Below are 15,519 nucleotides of genomic sequence, written 5' to 3'. Positions count from 1 at the left end.
GTAACATCTAACATTATTATCCAGGCAAAGCAGATATGCTACACATTCCAAAACACTGTCCTTGCACCCACTGCTTTGCAAACGTTACTGACCTGATAGAATTTTCCTTTCCTTTACTACGTGTTTAAAATTCTCACAGCCTTTCCAATTTCTGCTTTATCTTCAGGGCACAACCCTACAGGAGCAGTAACATCACCCCTGCCCTCCTCCTGGGCAAAGATTTTTCACAGATTCACAAATGGGGTTGAAGAAATTTAGCATATTATTTTGCTTATAAAGCCAGAGGTAACTTAGCTACAAATTCACCATAAAAGCTTAAAATTAGCCACACCAGGGAAAATGTCACCAAGCCCAGTACTGTGTGTTCAGAAACCAGCACTAGATACATCCCTAGGGATCTGTACAATGGTAACAACACAATGCTTCTTCCTAGGATAATCTTCCAATTCCAAAGAATTTCCAACTCAGACTTCTTGAATCAGAGGCCCTCAACAGAGTTTTCTTCTGTAAATTCAATCAGCCATTTCTCAGACCCATAATTACCATCAAGAGTCTCTACACAAAGAGATCCAGTGCTCATCCATGGATTCTGTGAAGAACCTCCTACTCCCTGTATCTGCACCAGCTGTTACTTCAACACCCTTAATTCTTGTACAGGAGGACAGTGGCTGAAAATCCCTTGATATTCATCCCTTTCCTGCCACTCCCAGCTCATCACATCCCCAGCTCAGCTCCCAAAGAGTCCCCAGCCCTTGCCCAATAGTCCTGCTCCACTCAGCCGTTCCTTGGACAAGAGCTGTCTCACACTCCTGACAGCCCTGGTCACCTGAGACACTTGCAGTCTCCTCTCTTTTATGCCATGGATTGAACTGGCATTGAAGACCACGTGTTCAAACACAAACCACCCATATATTTACACAGCAGGATAACACTTTATTTTTTTTTCTAGCATTAAATTTGGGGTTCAATCAAATGAGCACTGACCAGATATTTTCATAAATTATTATAATCCTAAAAAGTCAGACCTCAGTGGAAGTTGTCAGGTCACAGGGCATTATTTTCTATGTGAAGTTTAAAAAGGGGATGGACTTTGCACCCAGGAAAGGCAGGGGTAATAAATGAAGCCCTCAACAACAAATAAAGTTTCCTACGTGGCTCAACTGTGATCCAAGGAGGGATCTTATTCCACAGGGAACTGATCCTACACAGTGATCTATCCAGTACACCTGGGCTTTCCCAACAGTGATGATGCATCAAAACAAAATGCAAGTGGTACTTAAGCAGCAACACTAAAATCTAACATGGTGTGTTTTAAGACATTTTGACCTCTTGCAATAATATCTAAAAGAAAATAAGCTTAAATTATTGAAGCTCCCAGAAGCACATTGCATGAGGAAGCAAACCAGGTTCATTAAAATCAGAACACCTTATGATAGAGCAGATGTCCCGTGGGCTTATTTGTTTAAAGACACCAAATATACATTACATACTTAAAGAAATACCAATAATGAAACAAGCTTGGAACAAAAAGTTCCAAGTAAGATAATTAAAGCCCAAGGAAAAGGTCCTATCTTTTTAAAAAATACACCAGCAGAAGAATAAAAGCCATTTTGAATATTGCATCATTTTTGTTCGTAATCAATGAAATATAAGCACAATTTTAATGAACTTCTACCACAAAATTAATGAGTTTCTATTCAATTTGCTTTCAGCCCATCTAATGCAACATGCAATGTGACTCACAAATCAATTCAAATATTTACATTCCACCATTACAGCTTGGAGAGATAAACTCTGTGCCTATATTTAAACAAGAGCAGGCTCCAGTTTCTACAAGTTGTTATACATGAACAACACCTTAGGGCTTGCAAGGGTTTCTTGGAATGGCAAGGGACCTCCTTTCCCTCAGGGAGCAGTGTTTGCCTGCATGAGCCATCTTTAAGCACCTGGGCTCTCAAAACCCCCTGTGCTGAATATGTCCAGACAACAGGATTCCTCTTCAGAGAGGTACTGAATGGAACACTAGGAGAGGGAAGCAAATCACACCAGCTGTATCTTACAGTCATCTGTTCCTGCCCCCCCATTAGATTGCACTTTGAATATTCTACCTTGCTCTAAGCCAAAGAAATATGGAAGAGAACACAACAATAATGAGATTTCATGCAATGTCTAATAAACCCACACTAAGGGTGTGACAAGCTTACAGAAGATGCATCTGAAGAAGAAATATTTCCAATAAGTATTCAGATAAATGACATTAAGAACCCTAAGACAAAAACCTGCAGAGCCCAAATGTGTTTTTACCATAAATACATGGCCCACTATTCCCAGGTGTGCTGAATGTGCCAGCTCCAACACTGCCTTCCAGTGCCTGTGGAGTGTGTGCCCATGAGCATCATCACACTCATTCCAGTCCAGTCAGGAAAGGAAAAATCCCAAAGTGAGTGAGGAGAGGGCAAGGCTGGAATGATGGCAGCTGGGTCTGGAGTGTGGAAGAGTCAGCCTTGCTCCAACAGCAGTGAACAGCCCTGTGTGCCTGTGCAGGGATCGAGGGAACAGAAATGATCAGTCTCCAGCACACACAGAGAAAACTCTCCTGACCCTGCTCTGGAGACGTTCCAGAGCCAAGGGGAGGCCCAAGAGGAGTGACAGACACTCCCTGCATGCAGGATGCCTGGAGGATCTGGAACCCTGGGGTGTTAAAGGGGCTGACTGAACTCCCCGGTTTTATCCTGCACTCCCCACCCCAAGGACAGCAGTGTGGGAATGTCACACAGTCCTGCACCCCTGCCACCACTGACAGCACTTCACAGATGGAGCTGCTGCCGAATGTCTCTTCTGCAGGAGGTGAAACTATGACAAAGTGACTCGGCCAAACTCATCCCAGCAGGTCAGCAGCAGACATGGGAATAAAATGTGGGACTATCGAGGCCCTGCGTGGTGCATCATCCACCAGGCAGAGGATCCCAGAGCTCTCCAAAGGAGCCCCTGCTGCAAATCACTTGGCTGAAGCCTGTTTTCTGCAATGGCTGGATGTGTTCTAAATTGCTACAGATTTCAAAGACATGCCCATATCAAAAGGTGCACCCTTCAAAGAAATAAGGAAAGAAGTCACAGATCTAATCTCTTAGATTAGATTTAGGCTGAAAGTTTTTATTCAGCTGCTCCTAAGTGTGCTCCCACTGAAGATAAACAGAGGCACAGGACATTCTGCCCACGGGCAGCCAGAGATTAAGATGTAAATGCTACATTTGTTTAGATTAACCAAGCAGAAATGTAAAAAACAACTCAAATAAAGTATTTCCACAATTTTTCACTACAACCTTTGGTTACAAGGCTGGGTCCATCTGCTGCCTACACAGTCCCTGGAGAGAAGGCCAAGTAAAGATGCAGGTGAGCAGCAACTCGAGGCTTGAGTGACTGTTACAAAACCAGCAGCACGGACACAAACACAGCACCACGTGCAGAAAAGCAGCTGCAAAGTTGTGTCCGTGGTTTTTAACTCAAAGCATGCTTTTCCAGCTTGAATAAGCTGGTCTCCACCTTAGTCTTATTCTAGATCCCAATCAACTACGTGAGTCCATCTAATGACATTTAGACATTACCAGGGTACACAGTTTGCAGTGGAAATGAGGCTGTATCCAGGCTCTGAGGACAAAACTTGCACAAACTCAAGTGAGCTCTTCACGTTAGATTTCTTCTCACTGCCTCCCCAGGAGCAGTACAGGTATTAACCTGGAAACTCATCCTAAGCAGTGTAAGTACATAACACTGATGCTACCCCGTGTTTGCCACACCAGGGAAGCACAGAGCCTTCTGTCAATACCAACACTTCACTCTGAAAGCGTTTGAGCTCACAGATCTCTACAAAACCCCCAGAGGACTGGCAGACAGGAGAGTATAGAAATTCAGGGAGTTGTTTTGAAAGTACTGCTGGGAGAAACCTTTTCGCCCACGGAGACTGACAGCTCAGTGCATGTGGGGACTCCGACAGTGAACCTTCGGCAGCGAGAGCAGCGCGGTCAGTGCCGTGCTCCGGACACCGCTCACCCCGCGGGGCACCGACAGCGCCGACCGCCCTGCACTCGAACACCTTCTGCGCTGCCTCAGGTACGGAGCTGCCCGGGCGGCGGGAGCGGCTCCCGCTCCCCCGAGCCCCGCAGCCGTCCCCGCCCGGCCCGGGCGCCGCTGGCCGGGCTGCGCCCCGCGCACACGCCGTGCGCGGCGGGACGGGCCCGGGGGCTGCCCCGGCACGGCCCCTCCGCCCCGCCCCAGAGCCCCGGCCCCGCTCCGGGACACACCGGCACTTGTTGCGGCCGCTCCGGGCCCGCCGGGGCTCCGGGCCCGGCCAGGGGGCGGCCCGAGGCCCGGCCCGGGACCCCGCGAGCGCCGCGGCCCCGCTCCCCGCCGCACCTGCCCGGCCTCACCATTGTGGTTGACCCAGGTCGGCTTCAGCAGCTTCATTGTTCCCGCCGGGGGCCCCCGCCGGCCCCCGCCCTCGGGCCCCCGGGCTGGCGGCCCGGGCTGGCGGCGCGGCCCGCGGCGCTCGCGGCCGGCGGGCGGAGGGCGCGCACAGCCCGCTCCGGCCGGGCCCGCCGGCGATCCGGCACGGCCGGAACCGGCCCCCGCCTCAGCGGCCCGGCGGGAAACAGCGCCCCCGAGCGCGGCGTTCCGCGCGCCTCGCACAGCCCGCCCCCTGCCGGGCGGCAACGGCGGGGCGGGGCGGCGCGCGGAACCTTCGTGCGCCGGAACGGCGGGCGCGGGACCGGGGCGCGGGCGGAGGGGCCGCGGGAGCACCGCGGGGCCATGTGGGCGGTGGCGGCGGCGGCGCGAGGGCTGCGTGGGGCCCAGGCCAGGTACGGCGGGGGGACCCGGTACCGCCCCGGGGGGACCCGGCACCGCCCCCGGGGGGACCCGGCACCGCCCCCGGGGGACCCGGTACCGCCCCCGGGGCCGCGGGGAGGGAGCCCAGGCAGTGCCCCGTGCCTGCCGAGTCCGCTCCGGCCGCGCCTCGGGGCTGCTCCCCGCCCGGAGTCCCTCGGCGGGCCGGGCCTGCCCCGGACTCCCGCACCAGGAGGAGCCGGTGCGCGGGCACCTGGTTCGCACTCCCATAACACTGCCGAGATCTGAGTAACGTCTCCTAATCCGAACGGCGGTGCTTTTGTCTTTCCCAGACCAACACCTTAAACGAGCCATTGTCAGAGCTTAAAGTTACTGTAACCTACCTAAAGTCTGTGTTTTGGTCCTCGGTATCCTATGGGCGCACAACACCGACCAGCCTGGGTTTGGGTTCAGTGACCTCGCTGGAGAGTTCGAGGTCATCTCTGGGCAAACGCTGGATCCTGCCCTGAGTTGAGATGGTTCAAAACTCATCACTCACTCCTGACTAACAAGTAGCTCTTGTGCCACCAGAGTCGGTTTCTCCTCACACTTTATGTTCCTGTTCCTCCTGCAGCTCGTGGCTGCCCCAGAGGGGCCCGCTCCGAGGGAGTCACTGGCAGAGCTCTGTGCTGACCCTCAGGACATCCCTCCCCGTGAGGTGAGTGCAGCTGCCTTGGAGTTACAGAGCGGTGTTCTCAAGCAGGGGAACACAAATCTTCTCAAGTCCAAATTAACCTTTACCTGTGCATGTTTAAGTGGAAATTCTACTACTTGAATAAAGTTGATGGCTGGAACTTCTATTAGGGACTAAATTAAGCAATGGGAAGGAACAGTCTTTGGAAAACTAAAGTGAAAGTTGCTGGTGTTGAATCAAAGGACAAAATACTTTTTTTATTTTCTATTTCCCTTGTAGAGCACAACCAAAGAAGAAGAAGAAAGTGGATGTGAAGAGAGAGCAAGCACAGAAGGATCGTATGAAAAAGAAGCTTAAGAAGTTGGAAAAAGCTGCCCCAGAACTGATTCCCATTGAGGATTTTATAACCCCACTCAAGTACTCAGACAGCAACAGGTCAGTGGCTCTGGTTTTACCATGTGCCTACATTTGCAGTGAATTTCTTTCTCTGCATAACTGCAACCAGCCTTGGTACAAAACCTTATCCACTTCCATAAGGACAAAAATGTGAAAAGGAAATTTTATTTGTTCTTGCTAAAAGTAATGAAAAAACAGTAACATGAATTTCCTGTTAGAATGACTGGGGTGTCCTTGCAGACAGACTAAATTATTAGTAAACTAAATGTATTCTCTGGGTTTGGTGGTTCTGTTGTTGTTGTTGTTTTAGTGGTTTGATTTTTTTGATTTGGTCTTTGAAGTCAGGCTGTTTGTCTCTCACAATGTTACCCCACTCTTTGCCAGGGTGCGAAGCCTTCCCGCTCTGGCTCCTGAAGAGACTGAAAGAAGAGTTTTACTTCTGAAGAAGTGGTGTTTGTTTAAGCAGAAGCAAGATGAGGCAGAAAAGAAAGGAATTCAGCGCCTTGTGGAATCTCAGCAAGAGGCACTAAAGGAACTGCGCCTGGAATCCGAGGAGCTGTACCAGGCAGCCATCCGACGGGATGAGGGGCTGTTCCCCTTCCAGAGGGAGGGACCCACCCACACCCCCCCCCTTCCTGGCTATGACCCACCCGAGGGAAAGTGCGTTGATATCACCAAGGTGTACACACAGTGAGGGAGGAGGGCGTGGGCACCCCCAGGAGCTGCTCAGCAACTGAAGGGAGAAAGAACACACAATTCCTCCTGCAGGTTACAACGCTGCAGCTGTGTGACTGTAAATAAAACATTAGTGAAGTATCTGTGTGTTTGGATGTTTTTAGGAATTATCCAGGTAGTAAGACACCCAGCCAAGCTACACAACCTTACCCAGCGACAAAGCCAGTTTTTTTATTTTATTATATTGCCACATAACTCGTGTAACCAAGTTTCCATGGGTTTGCCCTAAACCAAACCAGGTCTCTCTCTACATTTGTTTAAACCTTTATTTTTGTAGTAGTTTTGAATACTACCACAACACACACCATCATTCAAGAGTAGTTCCACAAAGGGGCAGTTTCAGGATCTGCAGCACCTCCCCATCAGGTGAGAAGCTCTTAACCCACAACAATCCTGTTCTGGGAAATGCCTTTTAAATGCCAGTGGTTGGGATTGTCCTGAACTGGAGGGAGGATTCCCAGCTTGTTTTTTTTCCCATTTGCAGGCCTGGGGTTGGTACCTTGTTCCAAAAGTGCACACCACCAGCTGGTAGGGGAGGAGGCCCTGATCTAGCAAGAGGAGCTGGATCATGTGTGCATTAATTTGGGAGTTGCCTGCTGAGTTGCTGAGACAGAATCCTAAAGTGTAAGATAGCAATACAAGACCGGAGACAAATTAAGCACCTCAACTCTCCCTTTAAAAAATACTCAGCGTTTAAATAAACTCTCAGTACTTTTGAAAGAGTGCTCAAGTATTGCAGGGCAGAGCTACAGTTGTATAACTTCAAGATGACATGGAAGAAAAAAAAGGCAGCACAGTTCTGAATTGTGTATTAAGTTACTGACCAAATACAGCAAACAATCCTCCTAATTTGGTTTGTCCTGGTCAAGGGGTAGATACCAGTCTGGTGGGGGGCTCTTCCTGAGTGTCCACACGGGAGCATACTTCTGGCTTTCCATCACTCGAGCTCTTTCACTCTTGCACAAAGCTTCCTGAAACAGAGGAAAAATATTACCATGATAGTGTTGGATATTCCAGTCCTACAGAGCCCATTTCCTGTTGTGACTATCTGAGATAAAAGAAGAAAAAGAAATTTGTCATGCTTAAACAGAAGTGCCAAATGCTATCTAAGTAAGCCAGGATACAGGTTTTTAACTAAGTCATATTTTGCCTGTGACTCCTGCATTACGAAGAGAACTGCCAGTTCTGTGCAACCCTCCCTGCCAAGGGCTTTCCTGCCTGGCTGCAGGGACGAGTTAGGCTGTAGCCTTTGCTGCAGGGCCCGAGTCCTCCAGCGTCTGTGGGGCTGTAGCCAGAGGCATTTCTGGACACCGCAGGTATACGTTTTGCCTGTAGCGTCGCACCTTTTCCTATCAGGAAGGGAATGTCACAGTACCTGAAATCAAGGGCTTTGCAGCAGAACACTGAAAATGCTCCCTGGATCTTTAAGCGGATGTCAAGACAATCCTACCCCCCCGCTTTCCCAAGCCCTCCCCGCAGCCGCAGCAGCCCCGGGCGGTACCTGCGCGGCGGCGGCGCGGTGCCGCTCCCAGGCCCGGCAGGCCTCGTAGTCCTCCCGCCAGCGCCCGCAGGCCGGCAGCTCCCCGTGCGCGTAGTAGTGGTGGAAGGCGTGGCGCAGCCCGCGGCAGTGCTTCCACTCCCCCCAGTAGTCCTCGCACGGGCGCGGCGGCTGCGGGCGGACACGGGGCCGGGCTGAGCGGAGCCGAGCCCCGCCGAGCCCCGCGCCCCCTCACCCGGCCCCGCGCCCCCTCACCCGCCACGAGCCGCCCGCGTCCGCCATGCCGCGCCTCCGCCAATGGCCGCCGCGCTTACGGCGACACGCGAGGGCGCGGCCAATGGCGAGGGGCGGCACAAAGCGGCCCCAGGCCGGCGAGCCAATGGCTGCCGGCGGGCGGCGCGTGAGCAGCGTCCCCTCACAGCGAGCCGGGACGCGGCGGGAAGGAGGCCCCGCTTGGGTCTGTCCGAAATCACCACACAGGGACGCGGCTGGTTACCAGGGTCCTTTACTTTCAGCACAGCGAAGAGGTTGCCCCCGCGTACCCTCGGGTGACACCCACACGGCCGTTCCAAAGCAGGGCAGCGCAGCTGGGTCTTGCCTCTCCCTACACCTGCCATTAGATTGCTACGTAATAGTATCTGAACTATTAAAAGGCATGTTAATAATTATAAATATAAAAAGCACTTACAGGGGGTTTGCTTAAAATGGTTGAGAACCCAACACCTGAAGCTAAAGCTCAAGGAGACTCCCTGCACAAAAGTCCTAAACACCAAAGTGTCAGCCTTCACCTGCACCACACCAAAAAAGCTTACCTGAAATTGTGGCAAAATGATATACAGAGGGAGGAAAATACCAAGCAAAGAGTGACATGAGACCATCATCACTCAGGATAGGAGAGGAGGATGTAGTCTAAGAACTGGATCTTTAGTAAAGTAGAGCTTGTTAGTTTTACTTCTCAGGTTGATCAGAGATCTACATTCACCTCTTTACAACACATACAAAAAGCTCCTTCCAAATTCCCAGGACTCAATTTTCAACTGAAAATTAAGACAGTCTGACAGCTCCGGTTTTAAACATGAAACCAAAACCAGAAAGAGGGTTCCTATGTTGCAAAACGATCTCTCCTCTCAACTGCAATAACTAAGATCCAATATGCTGCAACTGTTACTTTATTTTCCTCCTAACTAACTGAAGGTACCACAGCCTAGGGCTTCCTTCCCTTTTTGCGCAGGGACTGGCCTTCTCCTGAAAAGGCAATAAACCGGCTTCCAGATTCATCCTGGAGAAAGAGGGAAAAAAGGTTGTTACCTCTTTGCTCAGTGCTTGTGTGTGATGAAAGCTGAACCATCATTGGCAAGAACATTCCATCAGAGCAGCCACTGACTGCAGACATTTCCCATCCTTAATCTAGACATTAACACTTTCTTCCTGAAAATAGGAGTACTTCGGCGGCCTTGCAGCCACCTGAAATGAAGGTGCACTGGCTCATTACACACCAGGCCCACCTTTTTACATCAGTAACAAGGACACCAGAGGTTGCTTTCACATAACTCACACCAGTTAACTGCTACCACTTTTTAACAGAAGAATGCTGCGAAAATCAACTATGGGGAGAGGAACCACAAACTTGGGCCATAGTTCTAATGTTCTAATTCTGTGCAAGACTAGGAGCACTCAACTTTATTTACCTCTTCGACTTTCTTTACCAGCGGACGTGAGTTTCTAATGAATGTGATTCTACCAATCTTGAAGTCATAGTTGGGAATTCCTCTGGAAAAGAAACATAAAAATATTATGAAAGAAGTTTTATACCTACCACGGAACTGAACACAGCGAGACCTGTTCCATGTCTGTCAGTGTTGTACCAACACTCACTGCATATTTCCATTACTAAATAATTCCAGAGTTAAACCACTGAATTATTTTCTGAAGGTTCATACATTGCATGAGGTAAATAACCAAATACTGGAGTTGCTGTGGAAGCTTGGCCAGGGCCATGTTTCCTTGGGGCCTGTGGATAAGACCATTTATTTTCTAAAGGCAAGTTTATGATGAAATTAGTTTGTTTATATTGCAAGAGCAGGAAAAAACCCCTAAAACTCTACTCTGATTCTTCACTTGCTGACAAGTGAATGAAACATACCTTCGGATGTCTCCTGGTTTAATTGGTGAGGGACTAGGCTCCACACCTTTCTTCTTGCCATCCAGTCTGTTCCCAGAACCGGAGAATGCCTGTGGATACATAATGAGTTTTCATTTAACTGCTCGTATTTGAAAGTTCAGTGCACAGGGACACTATATTCTGTGCAATCTCACAGTCATTTTTATTTAGTTATTTGATTCAGCATGTTTCTTTTTGGTGCATATAAGCTGATGGGCCCTGGGTGCAGGGGTATGTTTCGGTCTCCCATTTACAGCCTGCCCTTTACAGACAGCAAGTCATCCAGTTCCTGGTTGCAATCACCATAAAACACTTGCAGGTACTCACTAGTTATATGACAGTTATCTCAGGACAGATATTAGTACTCTGCAGTTGTTTGAAACAACTTTCCCTAGCCATTCTACAACATTCAGAAACCAGCAGAAATAGGGGACTTACACGAAATCCTATGTCACTCACATATCCACTATGGTCTGCTTCCACATCCTGGGAGGGAGAAAACAACAGAGTTCATTGTGCTCATTGTACACACACAACATGTGGAAACAGTCCCACACACTTCTGACCAAACAAAACTTCAGAACAATCCCTTTCCAAAACCAACAGTTGGTAAACAACCATCTCCTAAGTAACACATGCAAAAGCTCCTGGTAAGTCAATTTTAACCTTAAGAACTTGTTTCAGGAAAAAAAAATTATGTTGGGGCTCACTGCTATCCCACAAGCAATGCTGACTTTTGGAATACATTTTGGAAGAACAGAAGCGTAACCTACTGTGCTCTCTTCGTGTTGTGCACTTCTTTCTGGTTCTTTGTACCCCAAAGGAGCATCAAAATCCACCTATTCACACAAAAAGCATGAAAATAAATGCGGTTAATATTTTTCTTTTAATCATAAGCTTTATACTACTATTCCTCCAAACTCCACAAACTATCATGACTACATTTGATCTAGAAAGAGCTGAGGTTTGTTTGTTGAACGTTTTAACTAAGCCTCCCAGGAATGAGCCTTAGCACGTAATTGAAACAGAGCAGTAAAGCAGCACCACAGTATCACTGGAGTCTGAGTCAAGACAAGGCTGTTAAATAAAACCCAGATAAAACACATTGAAGCTAACCATTAAATTCGAGGCACTAGTCACCTGATGGTACATGAAGTGCCACTCTAGACCCCGGATAAGGTTACAAAGGCACGTGGAGTCCTCTCAAATGAGTCACCATCCCCACCCATCTGCTTGCACCTGTTTTGCAGCACAGAGGTGCTGGAGGTACAGCACTATCCCTCCCCAGGAGGACACAGGCAGGGCAGACCTTCCCCACAGCTGTCACTTACATTCATGTCACACTCGATGATGGACACGGCCTTGTCCGGTTTGGTCTCCATCACCCGCAGCTCGTAGATCTGAAACAGGAATGGGTATTTTAGCCCTGCACAGGAAAAAGCTCAACTTTATGTACAAGAAAGCACATATAAGCCCTTCCCTTCAAACAGCTTCAAGAAAACTGCAGTAAGTGTTCTAGGTTGAGGACTGAATACTGCAGGGTCTCTACAGAACTTAAGAGCAAAGGTTTTTAACTCAGAACCAAGAGAACCTACCTATTATTGTACCTGGGTGCACTCTCACTGTACTTTAATCTGCACTTTTGAAAACAAATTAGGATAAATTCTGTCCCTTGGCTTGTAAAAACTTTAACAGTGCAAAGGTTTATTTTCTTGTGAGTCAAAAGAAAGTTTAAACAGCAGTTCAGGGAAAGGCTTAAATGACCCCTTTTCCCCTCCAACAGAAAACCCACTGCGAAATCTCCCATTTGGAATTACTTCTCAACAACACTGCACAGCTCTGGGTTGACTGTTTTAGCACCAACATCCAACAGCTGAACTTAGTCCACAACCCTCAACCCTCTACTGTACCTTTTCATTGTAGTTGATGGCAATAACATCCCCAGTCGTCAGACAGGCAAAGTTTCTCAATGCATTTTCTAATCTTCAGAGCACGTTAAGATGAAAGACTTGTATTCAAGGCAACATCAAAGCTTTAAAGTTACTGTATTATAGACCTCTGATCCTCAAACATTTAAAAATCATCAGCACACCAGAGGTAGCCTTTTAGTAAACATTAGGGTGTACAAGTTCTTCAAAGGGACACTCAAAATTCATTGGACTTTTAAGCCAAGATTCCTGCTGCTTCACTCCAGGCCACACTTTGTGCCAGCACCTGGCCACATCTCTGTACAACAGCTCTCCATCCCTTTTGTTTTCAGAAGGAGCAGCAGTAGTCACCTACTAACAGAAGAGTATGAGCTCCACCTGGAAAGGTAGCTCTGCCTGATTGTTCCAGTTTGGGAGAAAAATCTTTTTCCATCATCGAATAGGAAGGATACACAGCTTTGGGATTGGTGATGTCAAGAAAATCTGGACTCTGTGGCTGAAATTTTGAGTAAGTAGCAACCTGCAGATTAACACTCTCCACTTGCACCAGGCCTCCTTCTTCCAGCAGCAAGTTCTGCATCATCTGCAAGAATGGAAACAAAGATACAAACCACTGTCAGTATGTCTGATGTTTTCAAATCTCTTTCTTTGTGCATATCTAGTTTTGCTGGGGCCACCATCTTCCTTGACATGCACCTGTTTACCCCGGTTTCACTTCAGGAATAACAGCCAGGTGCACCTTAAACACAGGCTGCTTTGCTTAGTTAACCCCTCGAGGAGGGAAGCCTGAGCTGGGACCGAAAGCTGTTGGAACATGACACATTCAGGAAACACTGCACTTCTTTACTGTTAAACTGGCAAGTTGTGAATGCTGCTGCTGAGGCTGTGCCAGTGCAGCAGGAGCAGCTCACCCAGTGTGGCAGGTAACAAATGCCCTCGTCAGCCACGAACTCGAGCACGCCGCAGTGCGTCATGCGGTCCGAGTTCTTGTTGGTCAGCTTGAACAGCATGGGGTACGTGATGTTCAGGCGGCCTGCGAGACAGGGGAGCAAAACTCTGCTGGTCAAAAGCCACCAGCACATTGCTGAAGCTTGCAAACATCACCAAGAGAACGGGCCACACTGCAGGAGAGGATTCCCCTCCCACCATTATCCCAACTGCTCCAAACCACAAATCCAGGAGAGAAAGCAGATACCCAAATACTGTGGTGGCATCACAGCTGGAGCTTTAAATCCTCCCCCAGCCTTTCCCCAAGCTCAGACATGAGCAGGCAGCAGGAATGAGAGGAATCTATTACTGTTATGTCCTTGTGCTATTATTGCTCAGCATCTACTGAATGACTTCTAACAGGTCCTGCCCATTTTAAAATTGAATGACTAAAGTAATTTCTCAAAGAAATTCTATTAAGACTAAAACTCCAAGAGGGAAAAAAACCCCCTTAGTTAAAAAGGCTAAAAAAGACCCTTTATGTTGTTGATTTGGTTATCTTTTCCCCAATTCAAAGTTAATTCTCACTTATTTTGTTTTTAAAATAAATTTTGCTGCAGACAACATTATCCAGGACAACGTGGCTGAAATTAAGAATTTACAAGATTAATTGTAACCATTATTCTGAGTGCACTATTAATAGTTAACAAATATTGATTCACATCTCAGGTAGCCCAACACTTCAGATGTCTGTACTTGAAGACAGACAAGCCCCATTAATTCTGACAGGAAAAACACCTTCAGAATACATTTTTTAACTAATTGGTCTATTCTCTGTTTAAGTCAGACTTCAAGAGATAGCTAAAACACTGTGGCATTTGCCTACACGTTTGCTCATATTTCAAATGTTACTGTTCCAGAATAAAATATTCACTTACTGAGTTGATCCAAAGCCGACGGTGGCATAATTACTGCAGGGGTGAACAGAAATGGGAGATTAGACAAAGCACATCTGTACAAGAGTACATAACATACCACTTCACCATTCCTTTCTCTAGTCTCCTCTAAAGAGAAAGGAGATTCTAAAATCTCCTGCAAATTCATTTTTAGCCAGAGATTGCAGCAGAAACAGTCATGATAAATGTACTTGCTAATGGTAATTCAGAATTTAATCAGAAAAGAAAAAAAGAGAGGACACAAGGGTTTACAATACCCAGCGCGAAGACAAATATTTTCTAAAGCTAATTTTACTTGTTTGGGCTCACAGGTGCTCTTTAATGACACCAACTCAAAACAACACAGCATTGATCTGACAGCTTGAAAATGAAGTTAGCCAATTTATTATTCTTTGTTCAACCTAAGCGAGGTACAGAAACGGGGTGGAGGGAGAAAGCTCTTAGTCACAAACTTCCATGGCTTATACTAGATCCAAGATCATAACAAGAGACTTCAAAAAATGAGACTCTCTTACTTTAACGTTCCTAAACCCAGACTCACTCGGTAAGTTTTTTAATTACAGAGTAAGGCAATGGAAGATGACGCCTCCTCCTTCCTCAGGGCCCCACCCAGGGTGCTCAGCTGTCTCCTGCCGTTCAACGTCTCCGCAGTCTCGGCCAAAAGCTGCGTTACTCGACAACATTCACAAACACCCTTCCAACAGGTTTATTAATCAAAATAAAACAAGCACATACTCTTCCCGCCTTTCTCCACATCTGACCTGTCATTAGGCCCGGCCAGCATGGACACCGAGAAGCAGCGGTACTGGGTGGAGAAGCGGTTCTGGAACACGCGGGGGATGGGGTGGTCGAACATGTTAAACGAGAACTAGAGCGGAGAAAACAACACAAAGAGAAGGACGCGTTAATCGGCGCCACAGCCCCCCGAGCGCTGCCGCAGCGCGGCGGCCGTGCCCCGGGCTCACCATGGCGGCGGTGCCGGCGCCGGGGCTCCCTCGGGCCGCCGGGTCGGGCCGGGCCGGGGCCGCTGCTCCTCCTCCTGTGCGGGCCCGCCCCGCCCCTCCCGGCGTGCCCCGCGCCGCCCGCGCCGCCATGGCCTGTGAGGGCGGAAGGCGGGATCCCGCACCTCAGAGGCGGCATCGTACGGGGCTCTTCTGCTCCCCGAGCCCCCTCTGGATCATCGAACGTTGTTGTGGCCCCGTCGCCCCTTGGTCGGGCTCGCTTTAATGGCAGAACAAGCACTTCGCCCGCGGCAAAGATGGCGGATGCGGCTACAAAAACTCAGAGCGGTACTTCCGGCTGAGGCCCTCTCGGGATTGGCTGGCCGCGCGCATCGCCAATGCCTCCCTCCAATCCCATTGGCGGACACCCGGAATGGGTTGGGCAGTCGGCGCCGCGGCGGC

General features: G+C 48.8%; 4 protein-coding genes across 4 annotated transcripts in view; 1 reads left to right on the top strand and 3 right to left on the bottom strand.

Moving 5' to 3' along the window:
* LOC135424245 (protein HIRA) overlaps nt 1-4,563 on the bottom strand; it is a 32,084-nt gene extending 27,521 nt beyond the window's left edge. The window contains exon 1 of the mRNA XM_064675318.1: nt 4,428-4,563. Within this exon, the coding sequence (XP_064531388.1) occupies nt 4,428-4,464 (37 nt within the window). The 5' untranslated portion in view covers nt 4,465-4,563. The remainder of the gene's footprint in view (nt 1-4,427) is intronic.
* Nucleotides 4,564-4,760: 197 nt separating this feature from the next.
* MRPL40 (mitochondrial ribosomal protein L40) lies at nt 4,761-6,727 on the top strand. Its single transcript, XM_064675321.1, has 4 exons — nt 4,761-4,856; nt 5,456-5,539; nt 5,795-5,950; nt 6,296-6,727. The coding sequence occupies exons 1-4, from the start codon at nt 4,807-4,809 to the stop codon at nt 6,603-6,605; spliced, it is 600 nt and encodes a 199-aa protein (XP_064531391.1). The 5' UTR covers nt 4,761-4,806; the 3' UTR covers nt 6,606-6,727.
* Nucleotides 6,728-7,438: 711 nt separating this feature from the next.
* C18H22orf39 (chromosome 18 C22orf39 homolog) lies at nt 7,439-8,488 on the bottom strand. Its single transcript, XM_064675322.1, has 3 exons — nt 8,400-8,488; nt 8,148-8,315; nt 7,439-7,617 (listed from the first exon to the last, which is right to left on the bottom strand). The coding sequence occupies exons 1-3, from the start codon at nt 8,424-8,426 to the stop codon at nt 7,492-7,494; spliced, it is 321 nt and encodes a 106-aa protein (XP_064531392.1). The 5' UTR covers nt 8,427-8,488; the 3' UTR covers nt 7,439-7,491.
* A 145-nt stretch (nt 8,489-8,633) lies between these two features.
* UFD1 (ubiquitin recognition factor in ER associated degradation 1) lies at nt 8,634-15,262 on the bottom strand. Its single transcript, XM_064675320.1, has 12 exons — nt 15,082-15,262; nt 14,852-14,984; nt 14,099-14,131; nt 13,145-13,266; nt 12,686-12,816; nt 12,216-12,288; nt 11,637-11,705; nt 11,079-11,144; nt 10,744-10,791; nt 10,288-10,376; nt 9,833-9,914; nt 8,634-9,423 (listed from the first exon to the last, which is right to left on the bottom strand). Exons 1-12 carry the CDS (start codon nt 15,208-15,210, stop codon nt 9,349-9,351), a joined length of 1,050 nt encoding a protein of 349 aa, XP_064531390.1. The 5' UTR covers nt 15,211-15,262; the 3' UTR covers nt 8,634-9,348.
* Nucleotides 15,263-15,519: the final 257 nt, after the last annotated feature.

The sequence above is a fragment of the Pseudopipra pipra genome, chromosome 18, assembly GCF_036250125.1.
Source record: "Pseudopipra pipra isolate bDixPip1 chromosome 18, bDixPip1.hap1, whole genome shotgun sequence".
Lineage (NCBI taxonomy): Eukaryota > Metazoa > Chordata > Aves > Passeriformes > Pipridae > Pseudopipra > Pseudopipra pipra.
The sequence above is the reverse complement of the archived record's forward strand: the minus strand, read 5'-3'. Positions and strand labels throughout refer to the sequence as shown.